This window comes from Mobula hypostoma, chromosome 5 (assembly GCF_963921235.1).
Source record: "Mobula hypostoma chromosome 5, sMobHyp1.1, whole genome shotgun sequence".
NCBI lineage: Eukaryota > Metazoa > Chordata > Chondrichthyes > Myliobatiformes > Myliobatidae > Mobula > Mobula hypostoma.
In genome coordinates this window covers 98025639-98042811 of record NC_086101.1, presented here as the reverse complement: position 1 = coordinate 98042811, position 17173 = coordinate 98025639, and the positions used below count along the sequence as shown (strand labels likewise).

General features: G+C 42.1%; 1 protein-coding gene across 3 annotated transcripts in view; it reads left to right on the top strand.

Annotated features, from left to right (window-relative positions):
• LOC134346869 (contactin-associated protein-like 5) overlaps positions 1 to 17173 on the top strand; it is a 1934616-nt gene that overhangs the window by 265546 nt on the left and 1651897 nt on the right. For all 3 annotated transcript variants that reach the window (XM_063048675.1, XM_063048674.1, XM_063048673.1), the window contains exon 3: positions 11703 to 11896. In XM_063048675.1, coding sequence (XP_062904745.1) covers positions 11703 to 11896 — 194 coding nt within the window. The remainder of the gene's footprint in view (positions 1 to 11702; positions 11897 to 17173) is intronic.

The following is a 17173-nucleotide window of genomic DNA, read 5'->3' as shown; positions in this document are numbered from 1 at the left end:
ACAGTGATGAGGGGAGTTAAGAAACAATAAATAGAGAAGTCATGGTAGGAGCCAGAGTTCAGGTCAGAGCACTCTACATTAGAGGCCAGTGATTCCTGCAGACAGGTATAGGGTCAGTAGGCACTGCGACATAGACCAGCAATTCCCCATAGTCAATGGCCAAATTTCGCAGGACTTTTGGATAAGGGTGATGATCTCTAGGTCAGCACGTCACAGGATCAGAGTCTGTGCAGGCAGGAAGCGTGAGGGCTGGCGATTGCCCCAAGTTGCTAAGTCCTGAGGTTGCAGACTATATGTGTCCAAACTTTGAAGCCTGGAGTACAAATCCCCATGATTGATTAGTCCTGGGATTGATAACAAAGTTTAGGTCAAAGACCGAAGAGAGTGAGTCTGGAAGTTGAGGCCCAACAGTCAAAGCCCCTGGGTTGGTATGTCTGTATGTCATGTCCTATCTGTGGGAAAGTGAGTTCAGGGTGCGGATGATATCCCAGGTCAGCAAGTTCTGAGCCTAGCGGTCCATACGAGTACAGAAGCCGAGGCCCTGAGTTCAAAGTCCTGTAATCAGCGGGTCCTGAGGTCAATACCGAAGGTCAAGAGGTCCGATGTCTACAAGTCCAGGCCAGGGACAGGAGGATCGAGGTCGTGGGTGGCCTGGCCTGGAGTTGGAAGTCCGGCTATGTCTGTGTGATTGGGTGAGTGGATGTAAAGGAGAAAAGGGGCTTATTTTGCTGTTGTTTTTTTTTTGCAGATGCTGTATTGTTTGCATTGTCCTGCTGATTGTTGTGGGCATGCTATGTGGCCACTGATATGTGTGGCGACACTTGCAAGTTTCCCTCACTACATCCTGGTCATGTTGGCTGTTAACACAAATGACACATTTCACTGTATATTACGATGGATGGACATATGATAAATAAATGAATTTGAAGCATTACACTGGATACAGAGAATCCATCTCTGATGGAGAATTAATATTGTGTGTGCAGACAGATACAGAAACAGCGCAGGAAAGAAAAGTGTGCCTTTTGTGTGATTCAGCAATTTTCCTGCTATGATGCAGCCTTATAGTCAACAGCAAATGTCAATTTAATGAAGTAATCACAAAAAAGTTACATGCTCTATTTCTACCTTTCATGTACTGTTATCAAAGATTTCAAAAATAACTCAGGGTTCACGATGAAACCTTGAAAATAAGGTCATTAAATAGCAAACTGTTTCATAAATGGAAGATCCTCTTATTTTGCAGCTATCAATTTGACTTCTCCATTGAATGACATGAGCCCAGTATCATTGACTTGTATTACCAGGCGAGCACTGATCTGTATCAGAACATTGTGAAGCTGTGATCATACTCACACAGAATTTACACAATTCCTTCAGTAAGGTTACTAGAAATATTTATAGAACCTAGTCTTTCTGCGATAACATTTTGTTGTGTGCTTGATATCAAATTTTGATTGCTTTGGAATGTAAGGCTCAGGTCTATCAGCTCATGTTATCTAGGGGAAACCCTGTCCGCCTGCCAAACCGTGTCTCAAGGTTGCATTGTTGCTGTGTAATGCCACCTGGTACAAACTCACACATCAATATCAGACAGCACACAATGTACAATTTACAGATTACACTGTATAAATCTTACTGGAACTGTGTAATTAATAGAGATACAATATAAAAGGGAAAGTAAAAGGCGCCAGACTTATCAGAGTTCAACCACTTCGTGCACAACCATTGGAGCTCAAAATAACAGGGTCCACTCTCCACCACGCGATCCCCTCCGACCCCCTTGACTCGCTGCTCGGGACCAACCACGGTCGAGCACGTCCTTCCTCTTCGGGTCTCCTCCCGAAAGCCCGCCAAACCACATGGTTCCCAGCCATACGAGACAAAATATCACCCACGAAAAGAATAACATGGATACTCATTGGTTCGTCCCATCTCCTATCAATAATATAACCCAAACAAACAGGGAGAGAGAGAACTCCTTACATCGCAGTTATTATTACAGAAAAGCCTTTTTTATTATAACAAAAAAGAAGCCATTTTATTAGCCTTAGCAGTAACATAAAAGACGAAACCCCTTACAGGAATATTTTGCTCTGTTCAATGTTCTATTCAGATCTAAATTTTTGTATCTTCCTATGACATAAGAAAGGAGGGAATTCAGCCCACCTGCATTATGCTGGTTCACAAAGTATTCCCATCAGTCCCATTTCCCAACTTGTTTCTATTCCCTTCACTTGCCCCATCAATTGGAAATGGAATTGGTTCATTTTTGTTACATGTACAGAGGTACGGTGAAAAACTTGTCTTGCATACTGTCCATACAGATCAAACCAATATTCAGTGTATTGAGACAGTACAATTTATAGAATGCAGAACAAAACATTACAGAAGAAAAACAAATACAATGCGAGTAGAATGCAGGGTCATAACAAGGTAGAACGAGAGGTCAAGGTCAGTTTTATCACACTACTGAACTATTCAATAGTCTTATAACTGCAAGATAGCAGCTGTCCTTGAATCTGCTGGGACTTGCTTCCAGGGCCTTGTAGCTTCTGCCTGATGGGGGAGGGGAAAAAAGAGAATGTCTGGGCTGGGTGTGTTCTGTTAAGTCACTTAAATGGAAATAGTTGTTTGACACTCTAAGTGAGTGATGTATATGGGAATAATGCAAATTTTCTATGTCACATAAACAGTGATGTCCTTGATTTAATAAATCATCATCATGGTTTATTTAAATCATTATTGTGGAGCAGACTGGATGGTACAAATGACCTAATTCTGCTCTTTTGTCTTATGTCATGGTTCATATAGTTTAATCTCTTTTAGGAGTGTTGAAAACCCAACCTGCCACTTTCACAGACGAGGCAAATAGTGAGTAGATCAGCACTGCGGAAACAATTTTTTTTCAGAGCAGCTCGAAGCATTGGTCTCCTCGAAACACACACCCTGATTATGAAGTGGACCTCATAATAATCTCTGACGATGGGTGGTCCCGAAGTCATTCAAATCAGCAGCAGCTATCTGGGCCAGAGATCAAAAGACTGTTTGACATGAGTTCATACTGCCCTCAGTCAGTTACTTTTTTAAGGAAAGTATCCTGCTTTCAGTGTGCAGACCTCCTCAGTCTGCTGCAGGATCTAATTTCCTGTTATTAACCCATTAAAATCAGTCATACACATTGAATGCATCAACAATCATGCCAAGACATGCTGGGGAAATACAGTCATAGAGTCATGGAGTAATACAGCACTGAACCAGGCCTTTCAGCCAAACCCATTCACACCACTCATGATCAAAATGGCCATCTAAGCTCGTTCAATTTACCCATTCTTGGCCCATATTCCTCCCAGCCTTTCCTATCAATACATCTGTCAAACTGTCTTCTAAATGTCCTCAACTACTTCCTCTGGCAGCTCATTTCATGCACTCACCACACTATGTGTGAAAAAATTACCTCACAGCTCCCTTTTAAATCTTCCTTTCTCCTTAAACCTATGTTCTCTAGTTTATGATACACTTTGCCTGGGAGTGAAAAAGAGCATGTGCCTTCTCTCTTCATATGCTCCTGGGGATTCTACACACCTCCTTAAGATCGCCCCTAGGTGATCTGTACTCAAAGATTGTGCAAACTCTCCTTGTAAATAATTTGGGCCCTTCAGGTCTAAAATATACTCATAAATCTTCTTTGCTTCACCAACATCTTGTACAACTGCAGCATAATGTCCTAAGTCCTATATTCAATTACCTGACTGATGGAGGCCTTCTTCACCAGCCTATGATGTTACTTTCAAGAAATTATGTACTTGCACTCCTAAATTCCTATGTTAATGTTGAAAATGAAGCCACTTTTCTGGCGAATTATAATTGGAGGAACTTGGTACAAATCTATGGCATTGGGTGGTATGGTGGTGTAGTGGTGAGCGTAACGCTATTGCAGCACCAGTAACTTGGGTTTGATTCCTTCCGCTGTTTATAAAGTGATTGTATGTTCTCACCATGACTACATGGGTTTTCTCTGCTTACTCCGGTTTCCTCACCACCGACTCAACCTGCAAGTTAACCTTCAGGGTGCTCTGCACAAGAACTCCCAAGTCTCTCTGAATCTCAATTCCTAGATTTTCTCCCCATTTAGAAAATAGACCACTACTACCAAGGTGCATAACCATGCACTTTCCAACGTTGTATTTCATTTGCCATTTTCTTGCTCATTCTCCTAAATTATCTAAGTCCTCCTGCATCCTACCTGTTTCCTCAACACTACCTGCCCCTCCACCAATCTTTGTATCACCTGCAAACTTGGCAACAAAGCCATCTATTCCATCATCTAAATCATTTATATACAGCATTAAAAGAAGTGGTCCCAACACTGACCTCTGTGGAACACCACTGGTCACTGGCAGCTAACCAGAAAAGGATCCTTTTATTCCCACTCACCTCCTCTGACCAGCCAAATCTCTAACCATGTTAGTAACTTTCCTGTAATACCATCGGCTCTTAACTTGGTAAGCAGCCTCATGTGCAGCACCATGTCGAAGGCCTTCTGAATGTCCAAATATACAATATCCACCGCATCCCCTTTATCCATCCTACTTATAATCTCCTCAAAGAATTCCAACAGGTTCACCGGGCAGGATTTTCCCTGAAGGAAACAATGCTGACTTTGTATTATCTTGTCCTGTGTCACCAAGTACTTCATCATGTCATCCTTAACAATTGACTCTAACATCTGCCCAGCCACTTAGGTCAGGCTAACTGGTTCATAATTTCCTTTCTGCTGCCTTCCTCCTTTCTTAAAAAGTAAAGTGACATTTGCAATTTTCCAGTCCTCTGGCATCATGCCAGAGTCTAATGATTTTTGCAAGATCATTTCTAATTAGCTGAAGATAAGGGATGATATGGAATATGTACCATCCAATTAGCAGGAGGTTTTCTTGGTGAGGGACAATGAGGTTGGGCTAGGGGTTTTTGTTTGGGAGGAGATGAAGAGAGAAGATGCTGGGGAGAATCGGTTGTAGGTTACGACTCGGTGGGATACCCGTTTGTTCGAGATGGATTGTGAGCGACGTTCGGTGTGTGCTTTCATGTTGACAGAGGGCCCAGCGCGTAAGTGACAGACAAGTTCAAGATGAGCTCCAACTTGTGCACATTTGACTGTTTAATTAGAATGGGCCCTTTACTTTTTGTCATTCTTTACTAACCCTTCAGTTAAGATACATACACATAATTCCTTTAATTGTATGCAGTGTACTGTTCGTTATTTTGTGGCATTAACTTGTAACAGGGTAGCAAATGACACAGCACCCACACAAATTGAGGTTCGGGGTGGGATCAAGCGTGTCTCAATCTCACAAGTTTGGCGGGGTTGGAGACTGCCTTCCCCAGACTTATGCAACTGAAGAAACCAAGGTGGTTTCATTGTGGGACTCGTCCAGGATCGATTTTTTTGGATGCTGTGTGATTTCCCTGAGCATTGATCCAGTCACCTGGTTGTTTAAGTCTGTGTTAAACTATTGTTTGGTAAAGTGATTATGATACTTGGTGATGGATGCTGCAGGGGTGGAACGGAGGTTTGATAAAATGGCGGGCAAAGGCTTTTTTCTAGTTCAGACTAGCACTGACATAATGGCAGTTGAAAAGCCTGGTAGTAGTGGGGCCCTGGAAAATGGGAGGGCATAGACTGTCCATACTTTCTGGGAGGAGGGGAGTGAAGGCGAGCATGCTGAATTGCAAGCTGGGTTTCTCGTAGTTGGAGGTGGTGACTTTAAAGACAAGTTGCTCTCGTTTCTGCAGGGCGAGGGGAAGGAGTGGTCTGATGTAGAAGGTCTATTGAGTCCTCCAGCAAGGGCTTAGCATTTTGAGTTGGTAGCGGCCCTTACTTCCCTGGCGAATAAATGGAAAAATGCCCAGGTTCAAAGTCCCAGCTCTGCTCAGCCTGTTCTCAGAAGCGAACCCAACTCCTAAAGGGAAAGAGGAGTATGAGACTTGGGCAGAGCAGACCGCTCAGTTGCTGGATGAGTGGCAGAGCCCTGGTGATGAAAAAATAAGTCAGCGCTTGGTTGAAAGTTTGGAGGGCCGGCTGTTGACGTTGTGAGATCCATAAAGACACAGAACCGCTTTGCTACCTCTGCAGCCCACATGCAAGCGCTACACAAGCCGTTGGCATGATGGGAAGCCAATTGGAGCTCATGACGGAGCTTCAGAACATGTGTCAGGAGAAGGGGGAGAAGCTTTCTGGCTATATTTTTAAGCTACAGAGGCAACTAAATTGCTTGTGGCATAGAGGGGCCATTAAAACGGTTGAGATGAATCAGTTAAGAATGGGCCCAGTGGCGAGAGGCGCCCATTTACCACATCTGATCGCCTGGGGTCTCCAAATGTCTCGTAAGACACGCCCCCTTCCATCGTTTGTCGAGCTGATCAGGGAAGTAAGAGAGGAAGAGAATATGATGGAGGCGCGGGAGGCCTCCGTCTGCAGGGTACAGTCCTCAGTAGTGGTCTCCTTGGCTGAGGTGATCACTGATAACCCATCCTGGGAAGTGGTGAAGGAGCTCATGGCAGAGTGTAGGACTGAGATGTCCTGGTTGTTATCAGCAGGTGCAGTTTCCCCGTCTGATAGATCTGATAGGGAAGCGGAACCCTAAGGGGATGGACTACGCAGAGGTCTCTGGTGGCCAGGGTCCTGTGAGAAGGGGAGCAGACGGCATTGTCTGTTATAACTGTGTTGAAGAGGGACACTTCAGGCAGGAGTGCGAATGATGGGACATCCCTCGGAGAGTGAGCCCCCAGGTACAGGTACCTAAGTGGAGAGACCCAGTGAGGGAATGGCATGGCATCTCAAGGGGAGTACCCTAAAGGAAAAACCCTATTCCTGAAGGCTTTGTGGGGCCAAGCTCCAGTGTATCACTATGGATTGAGGGTATTTATGCTAGAGCCATACTTGACACCAGCTCTTAGGTTACCCTGCTGTACCATTTGTTTTACAACCAATATTTCACGCATTTACCATGGACACCACTCAGTGCACTAGAGATCTGGGGTCTTAGTATGGATAACTATCCGTACATTGGTTACTTGTCATTGAAGCTGGAGTTCTCGGAGCAATAAGGATCCAAGTGTAGGAGGGGATGAGTGATAGACCAGGCGAGGTCTCGCCATATAGACCTGAAGTATCCCAAGGAGTGTCTGAAAGTGAAGAAGTAGATTTTGGGGTAAGAATGTCTTAAAGAGTCAGGAGAACCCCTGATAGGCTGGCCTATGTAACACTGGGGAAACAGTGTTTAGGCCATCCCCTGAGTGAGATATGTAACTACCATTTACAAATGGATTGGAGGTTCTGACATCATGAAATTCCTTTGAAAACAGTGTTATTAAATGATGGGATGACAAATTATTTCAAAGTCATGAGGACACGACTAATTTGGTGGGGGGAGAGTGTAATGCCCTGGTTCATATTTTTTACTGTATTTCATTTTGGCAGTCTGTGCAAGCTGCTTGGTTTCATATTTTTACTGTTATACTGTGTTTATTTCATTTTGTGCTGTTCTGCTTTCAGCCTGTTTTGGGTTATTGTTGAAGATTAGGGATGATGTGGAATGTATGCCATCCAATTGGGGGAGGTTTTCAATAAGGTTGGTCTTGGGGCTTTTGTACATCGGGAGATAGAGAGAGAAGGTGTTAGGGAGAACTGGTCGTAGCATATGATCAGGTGGGACACCAGTTTGTTCGAGATCGATTGTGAGCGACTTTTGGAAGGTGGTGTGTACTTTCACGTTGACCGAGGGCCCAGCGCGTGAGTGACAAAGAAGTTCAAGATGAGCTCCAACTTGTGCACATTTGACTGTTTAATTAGACTGGGCCCTTTACTTTTTGTCATTCTTTACTAACCTTTCAGTTAAGATTCATAAATATAATTCCTTTAATCGTATGCAGTGCACTGTCCATTATTTCATGGCATTAATTTGTAACAGGGTAGCAAATGACACAGTGTCCACACAAACCGAGGTTCAGGGTGAGATCAAGCACACCTCAATCTCACAAGTTTGGTGGGGCCGGAGACTGCCTTCCCCAGCCGTAAGCAGCTGAAGAAACCAAGGTGGTTTCAGTTGTATGCCCTTTCTTCTGCTTTTACAATAGCTTTGCCTTCCCTTGTCAGCCATGGCCTTCTGCCTAGCTTCCTATCGCTCCGATATAACATGTAACCTTGGACATTCAGCTTCCAATTACAACCATCCTTCAGCCATGATTCCTCACACATTCCAAAGATGGGTTAATAGGTTAATCGATCACATGGGTGTAACTGGGTGGTATGGGCTTCTTCGGTCACAATGGCCTGTTACCATGCTGTTACCTCTAAGTAAATACATAAGTAATAGGTACAGAACTGCAAATGGCTTTTAAGCACAAGTTATGGATGGAAGAAAATATAGAAGGTGTCTAGTTCCCGGACAGTTTCATGCTCAGTGTTATAAATGCAAAATCAAATTTATTGGATCTTTCCTAATGTGTCAATCTGCACAACTATTACAATTATTGTTTGAGTAAATCCTACAACATCTCGGACGGTCATTGTCATAGGATATTACAGCACAGAAATAGGCCACTCGGCCCATCTAGAATGTGCTGATCTATTAATCCGCCTAGTTCCATTTACCTGCATCTGATCAGAGCCTTCCATACCCATCTCATCCATGTCCTACCTATCCAAATTTCTCTTAAATATTGAAATTGAACCTGCATTCACCATTTCCTTTGGCAGCTTGTTCCACATTCTCACCAGCATCTGCATGAAGAATTTCCCCATCGTGTTCCCTTTAAATATTTCGCCTTTCACCCTTAACCTATGATCTCTAGTTCTAACAACAGGAATTCTGCAGATGCTGGAAATTCAAGCAACACACATCAAAGTTGCTGGTGAACGCAGCAGGCCAGGCAGCATCTGTAGGAAGAGGTGCAGTCCTGACGAAGGGTCTCGGCCTGAAACGTCGACTGCACCTCTTCCTACAGATGCTGCCTGGCCTGCTGCGTTCACCAGCAACTTTGATCTCTAGTTCTAGTTCCACCCAACCTCACTGGGAATAAAAAAGCCTGTTTGCATTTACCTTATCCATACCCCTCATAATTTTGCAAACCTATATCAAATCTCCTCTCATGTTTTTACATTCCAAGGAATAAAGACCTAACATATTCCATGTTTCCCTATAACTCAGGTCCTGAAGTACTCGCAAGATCCTTGTAAATGTTCTCTGTATTCTTTCAATCCTATTGACATCGTTCCTGTGGGTAGGTGACCAAACCAGTACAGAGAACTCCAAATTTGGCTTCACCAATGTCTGAAACAACTTTAAAAGACAGAACATGGTCTGCCATCAGTAATGTGCAGGGAGTGTGTTTTGCATATTTTCACCACATATTGTGTTATTCATTTCTTGCTCAGGAATCACCTTTAGCTGGCTTCATGCTAATGCTATGATTACCTGTGCTGAGTCTGGATTGCTCTTCTGGAGAGAAGGATCATTTCCTGTAGACTTTAGTCAATTCCCTTCATTATTGTAATCATCTCAATCAGATCAGTTTTTAACCTCCATGCGCCCTGGGAATATAGCTTAAGCTTATCGAACCTGAAGACTGCATAACCAATTGTAAAATGGTTCTCTCTGTATCTGGCATCTGAATTACTGTTGGAGCTTGCTCAACTCGTGGTTATTTGTTGGAAATCCACCCTCATGTATTGCCTGTTATTTAGCAAAACATAATCATCAAATATACATTTATTAAAATCTGATCCTATTAAAAAAAATTAGGACATGTTTAAAAAAAGCAGGAATAACCAGAATGTGATGTTTTACCGATTAACTCCTCAATTTATTCAGGAGGCTATGGTAGAACAAAGGACCTTTTGGAAAATCCTGGCAATTCTGGACAATGTTTCTCACTCTTTGCATGCCACCTTGGCTGAAGAGAGGAGCACTTTTAGTAATAGACTAAGACAACTGCGCTGCTCCAAAGAGCGCTCTATAAGGTCATTCTTACCCTTGGCCATTAGGGGAAGTGATGACCCCTCCTGTTAGACTGAGGTAATTTATTTTTTATTCTTTCTTACCTCTCTTCTAATATTTGTGTATTTGTATATCTGTGCATTTGTAATGCTACCGTGACACTAATTTTCTTTGGGATCAATGAAGTATATATTTGTCCAGTTTATAACTACAAATATACATTGTGGCCACTTTATTAGGTTAGCCTTTCAACCTGGTGTGGTCTTCTGCTGCTGTGGCCCATTCACTTCAATGTCCGATATGTTGTGCTTTCAGAGATACTCCTCTACACACCACTGTTCTAATGCATGGTGATTTGAATTACTGTTGCTTTCCTGTCAACTTGGACTCGTCTGGCCATTCTCCTCTGACCTTTTTCATTAACAAGGCATTTTCACCCACAGAACTGTGGCTCACTGGATTTTTTTTTTTGTTTTTTTTGCACCATTGTCTGTCAACTCTAGAGACTGTTGGGTGTGAAAATCCCAGATCTGCATTTTCTGAGATTCTCTAAACCATCCCATGAGGCACAAACTATTATTCCATGGCCAAAGCCTCTTAGATCACATTTTTCCCTATTCAGACATTTGATCTGAACAGCAGCAGAACCTCTTGACCATGTCTGCATGCTTTTTGCATTGATTTGCTACCATGTCATTGACTGTTTAGGTAGTTGCTTTAACAAGCAGGGGTACAGGAGTACTTAATAAAGTAGCCATTTGTGAAACACTTAATTGAGAAAAATATCATCCATAATGTTAGATATAGGGTCATCAAACAAAAATACATTAAATAATGATTAATCTCATAATGTTTTTTTAGGTTTATTACTTGTAATTAGAACTTTTAGCCAAACTCATCCAAGCCAACCATGTTACCTACCTGAACCTATCTTATTTGTCTGTATTTGGCCCATTTCCCTCTAATTTTATCCTATTAAACTGTCCAAATAACTTTCAAACATTGTCTCTGTACCCACGTTCCAGCCATGTTCCTGTGGCTGCTCATTTCATAAACCTACCACCCTCTGTGTGAAAAAGATTGCTATACAAACCCGTTTTAATGTCTCATTTTACCTTCTATCTCTGCCATTTGGCGTTAGGTTCCCCTATATGGAGTTGGGATGTTATATTGAAGTTGTAGAAGACGTTGGTGAGGCCTAATTTGGTGCATTGTGTGCAGTTCTAGCCACCTACTGACAGGAAAATTATCACCAAGATTGAAAGAATACAAAGAAAATTTACAAGGAGGTTGCCAGGACCTGGCGACCTGAATTAAACTAAAGTTGAAAGCTGAAATGTTTAAGGGTAACATGATGGGAGACTGCTTCATTCAGAGCATGGTGAGAATGTGGAATGAGCTGACAGTTAAAGTGATGGATGAGGGTTTGACTTCCACATTTAAGAGAAGTTTGGATAAGTACATGGATGGGAAGAGCATGTACAGCTATGGTCCAGGTGCAGGACTCCCCTATGCCACTCACCTTATCTATATCCCTAATGATTTTATAAGCCTCCATAAGTTCACCCATCAGCTTCCTGTACTCTAAGGGAACAAATAAAAACAGTCTATCAAGTCTCTCCTTGTAGTTGAAGATGAAAAGCCCTGGTAAAGTAATTTTTTGAAAGTACTGCTTAACTGAACAGTGCTGTTTCATTATTACAGGAGCAGGTGGATGGTCTCCATTGGATTCGAACAAATACCAATGGTTACAGATAGATTTGGGAGACAGAACGGAAATTACTGCCATAGCAACCCAAGGCCGATATGGGAGCTCAGACTGGGTGACGAGTTATGTGCTGATGTTCAGTGACACTGAAAGAAACTGGAAACAATATCGCCAAGAAGACAACACTTGGGTAGGTAATTTACGTGAAATTATTACAAGTACGTACCAATATCAAAAATTATTGGTGGTTTTAACGTTCCTTTCTGAACGCGATATTGCAAAGCGGTCCATGTGATAGGAACACAACACATTTTCTGAATCCTTATGAACATTATTGACCTTTTTTTTTCTGTTTGACCAGTGGTGCATGAAATAGGTCAACCAGTATATGACTGATTTGCACGCGCACCCAAGCACTTTCAGAATCATAGAATGTGAAATATCAAACCACTGAATTATATTTGGCGGGATAGTAAACTTGATACAAGACCTTAGAAATATATCAAAAGGTATATTTCTGTGGTTTAAAAGAGGTGCTCAATCATTTTCATTCTTCGTTGTTCAAGGTATACTTCTTTGCTGACAGCTTGCCAAAATATTTCCAGATGTCATTACATTATCGTCTGCTGTTATATCTCATGTGGAAATGGAGCCTTCCAACATGAGTCTTATGAGGGAAACATTTACCTCAGGTTTCTTGCTGAAGTGAAAATATTTAAAATGGAGGTGTGGCTTGTTTTTCTCACTATCAAGGAGAGCAGAATGTTGGGAACATTGGCAATATTTGTTATTTGATACTCCGGAGGTGCAACATTTGGAGATGTGCAACATTACAGAAAGATACTCAATGAACATGAACACTTGGTGGCAGACAGTTGGTGGTGTATTCAAACCCAATTAGCAGCACTTCAGTGCAATCACTTGAGCTGTGTCCTCAGGTGGCTGTAGAGGCCAATCTGGGATCCACATACACCGGAGTGGTGTGGACACAAGTAAGTGCTGGATATGGTTAGTGGTTGGGTCTTTTGGTTGTTCAGTCTCTCCTTCTGCAGCTGCCGCTTGTTCTCTGTGGCACAGTAGATGTTGTTCTCAGTTAGCACAGCTCCCTCTTGAACAGATTTCCTCCAAGTATATTTGTTGACTGCGATGTCTTCCTAGTTTTAGATGTCATGTTGAATTTCTTCAAATAGATTTTGATATTATCTTTTGAGGCATTTCCTTTCCCAGCAGAAGCTCACTGACCTTCAATTCTTTCAACGTAGTCAGATTAGTGTGTTGTCTTTGCAGCCAAGTTTCCTTTCATTGAAATCAAAAAGGTCAATAGTTTTGCACAATATTTTCTCAAATATGACCATGAATTAATAATGTCCTATCATTTTAATTTTCCATTCCATTCCCTCATTGTCTTCATTACTTTAGACCACTTACACTGTTCTAATGAAGCCCAATGAATGCTCAAGAACAGTACCTCATCTTCCTCCTCAGTTAGATTACAGCCTACAGGATTCAACATTTGAGTGCATCCATTTCAGATAATCAACAATTATTTCAACTTTTGTTGATTGTTTTCTCTCTTTCTGCTGACAGTGTGGCGTACTTGTTCATTTCCTCCAATGTGAATTTCTTTCAAATATTTCTTTTGTTATTCACCAATGATTTTCCATAGCTCCATCATCTCTTCTCTCATCTAATTTCTGCCCTCTCTAACTGTATTACAAAACTTATTCGTGTTATTGTCACTTATAACCCTTCCTCTAGCCACTTTCCCGGTTTACTTCTAACCATTCCTAGTTCTGAAAAAAGGTCATTGACTGGAAAGGTTAACTCTCCTTGTGCAGCCTGACCCACTGAGAGTCCCAGGCTTGTTGGTTTATTTCAGTTTTCCAGTATATGTAATCATTTGCTTTTGATATCAATAATGCTAGATGTATGTAATTTGAGACAAAATGTCAAGTAGTCTGACAGCATGTTCTGGGAGAGAGGGAGAAAGAGATCGTGTATGTGTGAGAGAGAGTGTGAGTGATAGAGTGTGTGTATGTGTGTGAGAGAGGAACATATGCAGAGTGAGAGGTTATCTGTGTGTATTTATGAGAGAGGTCGAGTGAAAGAATGTGAGAGAGAGAGAGAGGGAGGGAGAAAAAGAGAGAGAGGTGGATGGATAGATGCATCAGAGAGACACAGTGAAAAGAGGTAATGTATGTGTATGAGAGAAAGAGAGAGTGTGAGAGAGATGAGGGAAAGAGAGAGCGGGAGAGAGAGATGAATGGATAGATGCAGAAGACCATGCATTACAGAGACACAGTGAAGGGAAGCATGTGAAAAACTCAAATTTAGTATCAATGAGAGAATGTAGTGTAACGCTAATCTAACACTGTGAGTTAACCCTGGACTCAGATCAAGCAGAAAAGGGTGTCTGGGAACTGCCATCTTAAGAAAAGCACAGTCATATAATTGTCAAAACATGAACTAGCACCTTTATATTTAAAGAACTTTCAATCTGGTAAGAAAAAAACATCTTGTTTACACAATCCTGAAAAGTTAAAGTCTAAGTTCAGTATGACTGGAAGTGGTGTGATGCAGTGACTGTGCTGGGTCCGTTGTTGCTTGTCATTCATATCAATGATATGGACGACAAGCAACAACGGACCCAGCACAGTCACTGCATCACACCACTTCCAGTCATACTGAACTTAGACTTTGATATGGATGATAATTTGGTAAAATGAATCAGCAAATTTGTGGATGACACCAAGATATTGGGCATAGTGGACAGTGAAGAAAACTATCAAGGCTTGCATTGGGATTCAGATCAGCTAGAGAAATAGGGTGAAAAATGGAAAATGGAATTTAATGCAGACAACTGTGAGGTGTCATACTTTGGCAAGAGCAACCAGGGTAGGTTTTACATGGTGAACGGCAGGGCACTGAGAATTATGGTAGAACAGAAGGAACTGGGAATTATTATTATCATCTTACCTGCCGTGTCATATGATGTGGGCAATTATGGTCTTGACCATGATTGTTCCTAGCAAATTTTTCTACAGATATGGATTGCTATTGCCTTCTTCTGGGCAGTATCTTTACAAGGTGGGTTACCCCAGCCATCATCAATACTCTTCAGTGACTGTCTGCTTGGCTTCAATGGTCTCACAACAAGGAATTATGATCATTGAGATCTTATAAAATATTGAAAGGGATAGGTAAGATAGAGGCAGGAAAGTTGTTTCCTCTCTAAGGTGACTCTAGAACTAGAGGACATAGCCTCAAGATTCAGGGGAGTAGATTTAGGATGGAGATGAGGAGAAACTGCTTTTCCCAGAGAGTGGTGAATCTGTGGAATTCTCTGTCCAATGAAGCAGTGGAGGCTTCCTCAGTAAATATATTTAAGGCAAGGTTGGATAGATGTTTGCATAGTAGGGGAATTAAGTGTTATGGGGAAAAGGCAAGTAGGTGGCCGGATCAGTCATGATCTTATTGAATAGTAGAGCAGGCTCGACGGGCCAGATGGCCAACTCCTGCTCCTATTTCTTATGTTCTATATAGACCAGCTGCTCATATGAACTACCCACGACCTGCTCCCATGGCTTCATGTGCCCCTGATCAGGGAGCAAAACAGGTGCTACATCTTCCCCAAGGGTAACTTTAAGGATAATGGAGAGAAGTATCACCTTCCACCTCCTTTGGTGGAGATGTATCTTCACCCCGCCACCCTGATCTGCGAATACAGATTCCTAATTCCTTGAAAATGGCATTACAGGTGAACAGGGTTGTAACCAAAGCTTTTGGCTCGTTGGCTTTCATAAATCATAGGACTGAGTCAAGGTGTTGGGATGTTATGTTGGAACTGTATAAGACATTGGAGCATTGTGTGCAGTTTTGGTCACCTACCTCCAGGAAAAATGTAAGTAAGATTGAAAGAGTGCAGAGAAAATTTACAAAGGTGTTGTCGGGACTTGAGGACGTGAGTTATAGAGAAACATTGAACAGGCTAGTACTTTATTCCCTAGAATATAGAAGATTGTGGGGAGATTTGATAGAAGTACAATATATAAAATTATGAGGGATATACGTTTGTAGATAGGGTAAATGCAGGCAGGCTTTTTCCATTGATATTGGGTGGGACTACAATCATAGGTCATGGGTTAAGGGTTAAAGTGAAACATGAGCGGAAACATCTTCATTCTGAGGGTGATGAGAGTGTGGAATGAGCCACCAGTGCAAGTAATGTATGTGGGTTCGATTTCAACATTTAAGAGAAATTTCGATAGGTACTGTACAAAGATGAGAGGGGTATGGAGGGCTATGGTCTAGGTGCAGGTCAATGGGAGTAGACACAGATTAGATGGGCTGAAGGGCCTGTTTCTGTGCAGTAGTGTTTTATGACTCTATGACTTTAAGTATGGTGAAAGCAGAAGCAGATGTTTTGTTTCCCAAGTCCCTTAATGCATGACAGCTCAGATGACATACTTCTAAATTATGAGGGTCCTGTTCAAGAGGAAGAAAAAAGAAAACCTCCAGAATATCGAAAGGAAAATTATACAGAAGAGGAGTTGTCAGAGACAGCAGATGTGATAACTGGGACTAACCATCTCTGGAAAGAGGACCCTGCTTTCAGAGGTCATAGAAGACTTCCCATCCTCATTGGAGTGAGCTTGGACAGTTCATCTCACACTGGTGGCTTTTGAGTACATTCTGTGGGTTCTCCAATTTATCCTGAAAAGACCAAAGACAAAGAAGTGAAATTAGGCCATTCAGCCCATCGAGTCTGCTCCACTATTCCACCATTGCTGATTTATTATCCCTCCATTCTCTTGTCTTCTCCCCTTAACCTTTGATGCCCCTGTTGCACGGGACAACTGAGGAGAACCCAAGTGCAGGACACCAGAACGTCAACTGAGTTGGGGATGCTGGCGTAGACGTGAACGTAAAACAGCAAACTGGAGGAACCTTGACAAGGAGACGGGATCTACAGGGACTATCTTGAAACTAGAGCAGAACTTGGAACTAAACTTAGAACTAATGGTTCTAAGCGGATGAAAGTACGAAGTATCACACAAGAATAGACCAACAAACTGGCGACCTGTGTAGTTACGCTATCGTACTTATTTCACAGTCTCTGATGCAAACCAGGTGTACCGTAATTAAGTAAACTAGCAGCAATTGGAAATCTAATGGCTGTAATTAGGGCATAATCAGGGAGAAAGGAGCGTTAAAGGGGAACAACCAAATGGAACCATGACAGCCCCGACTAATGAACAACCTACCAAACTCTGCTTTAATTATACTCAAAGTCTTGGCCTCCACAGCTCTCAGTGGCAATGAATTCCACAGATTTACCACCTTCTGGCTAAAGAAATTCCTCCTCATTTCTGTTCTAAAGGGATGTATTTCTATTTTGAGGCCTTACCCTCTGGTTCTGGACACACCCATAATAAGAAATATCCTCTCCGAGTCCATTCTATATAAG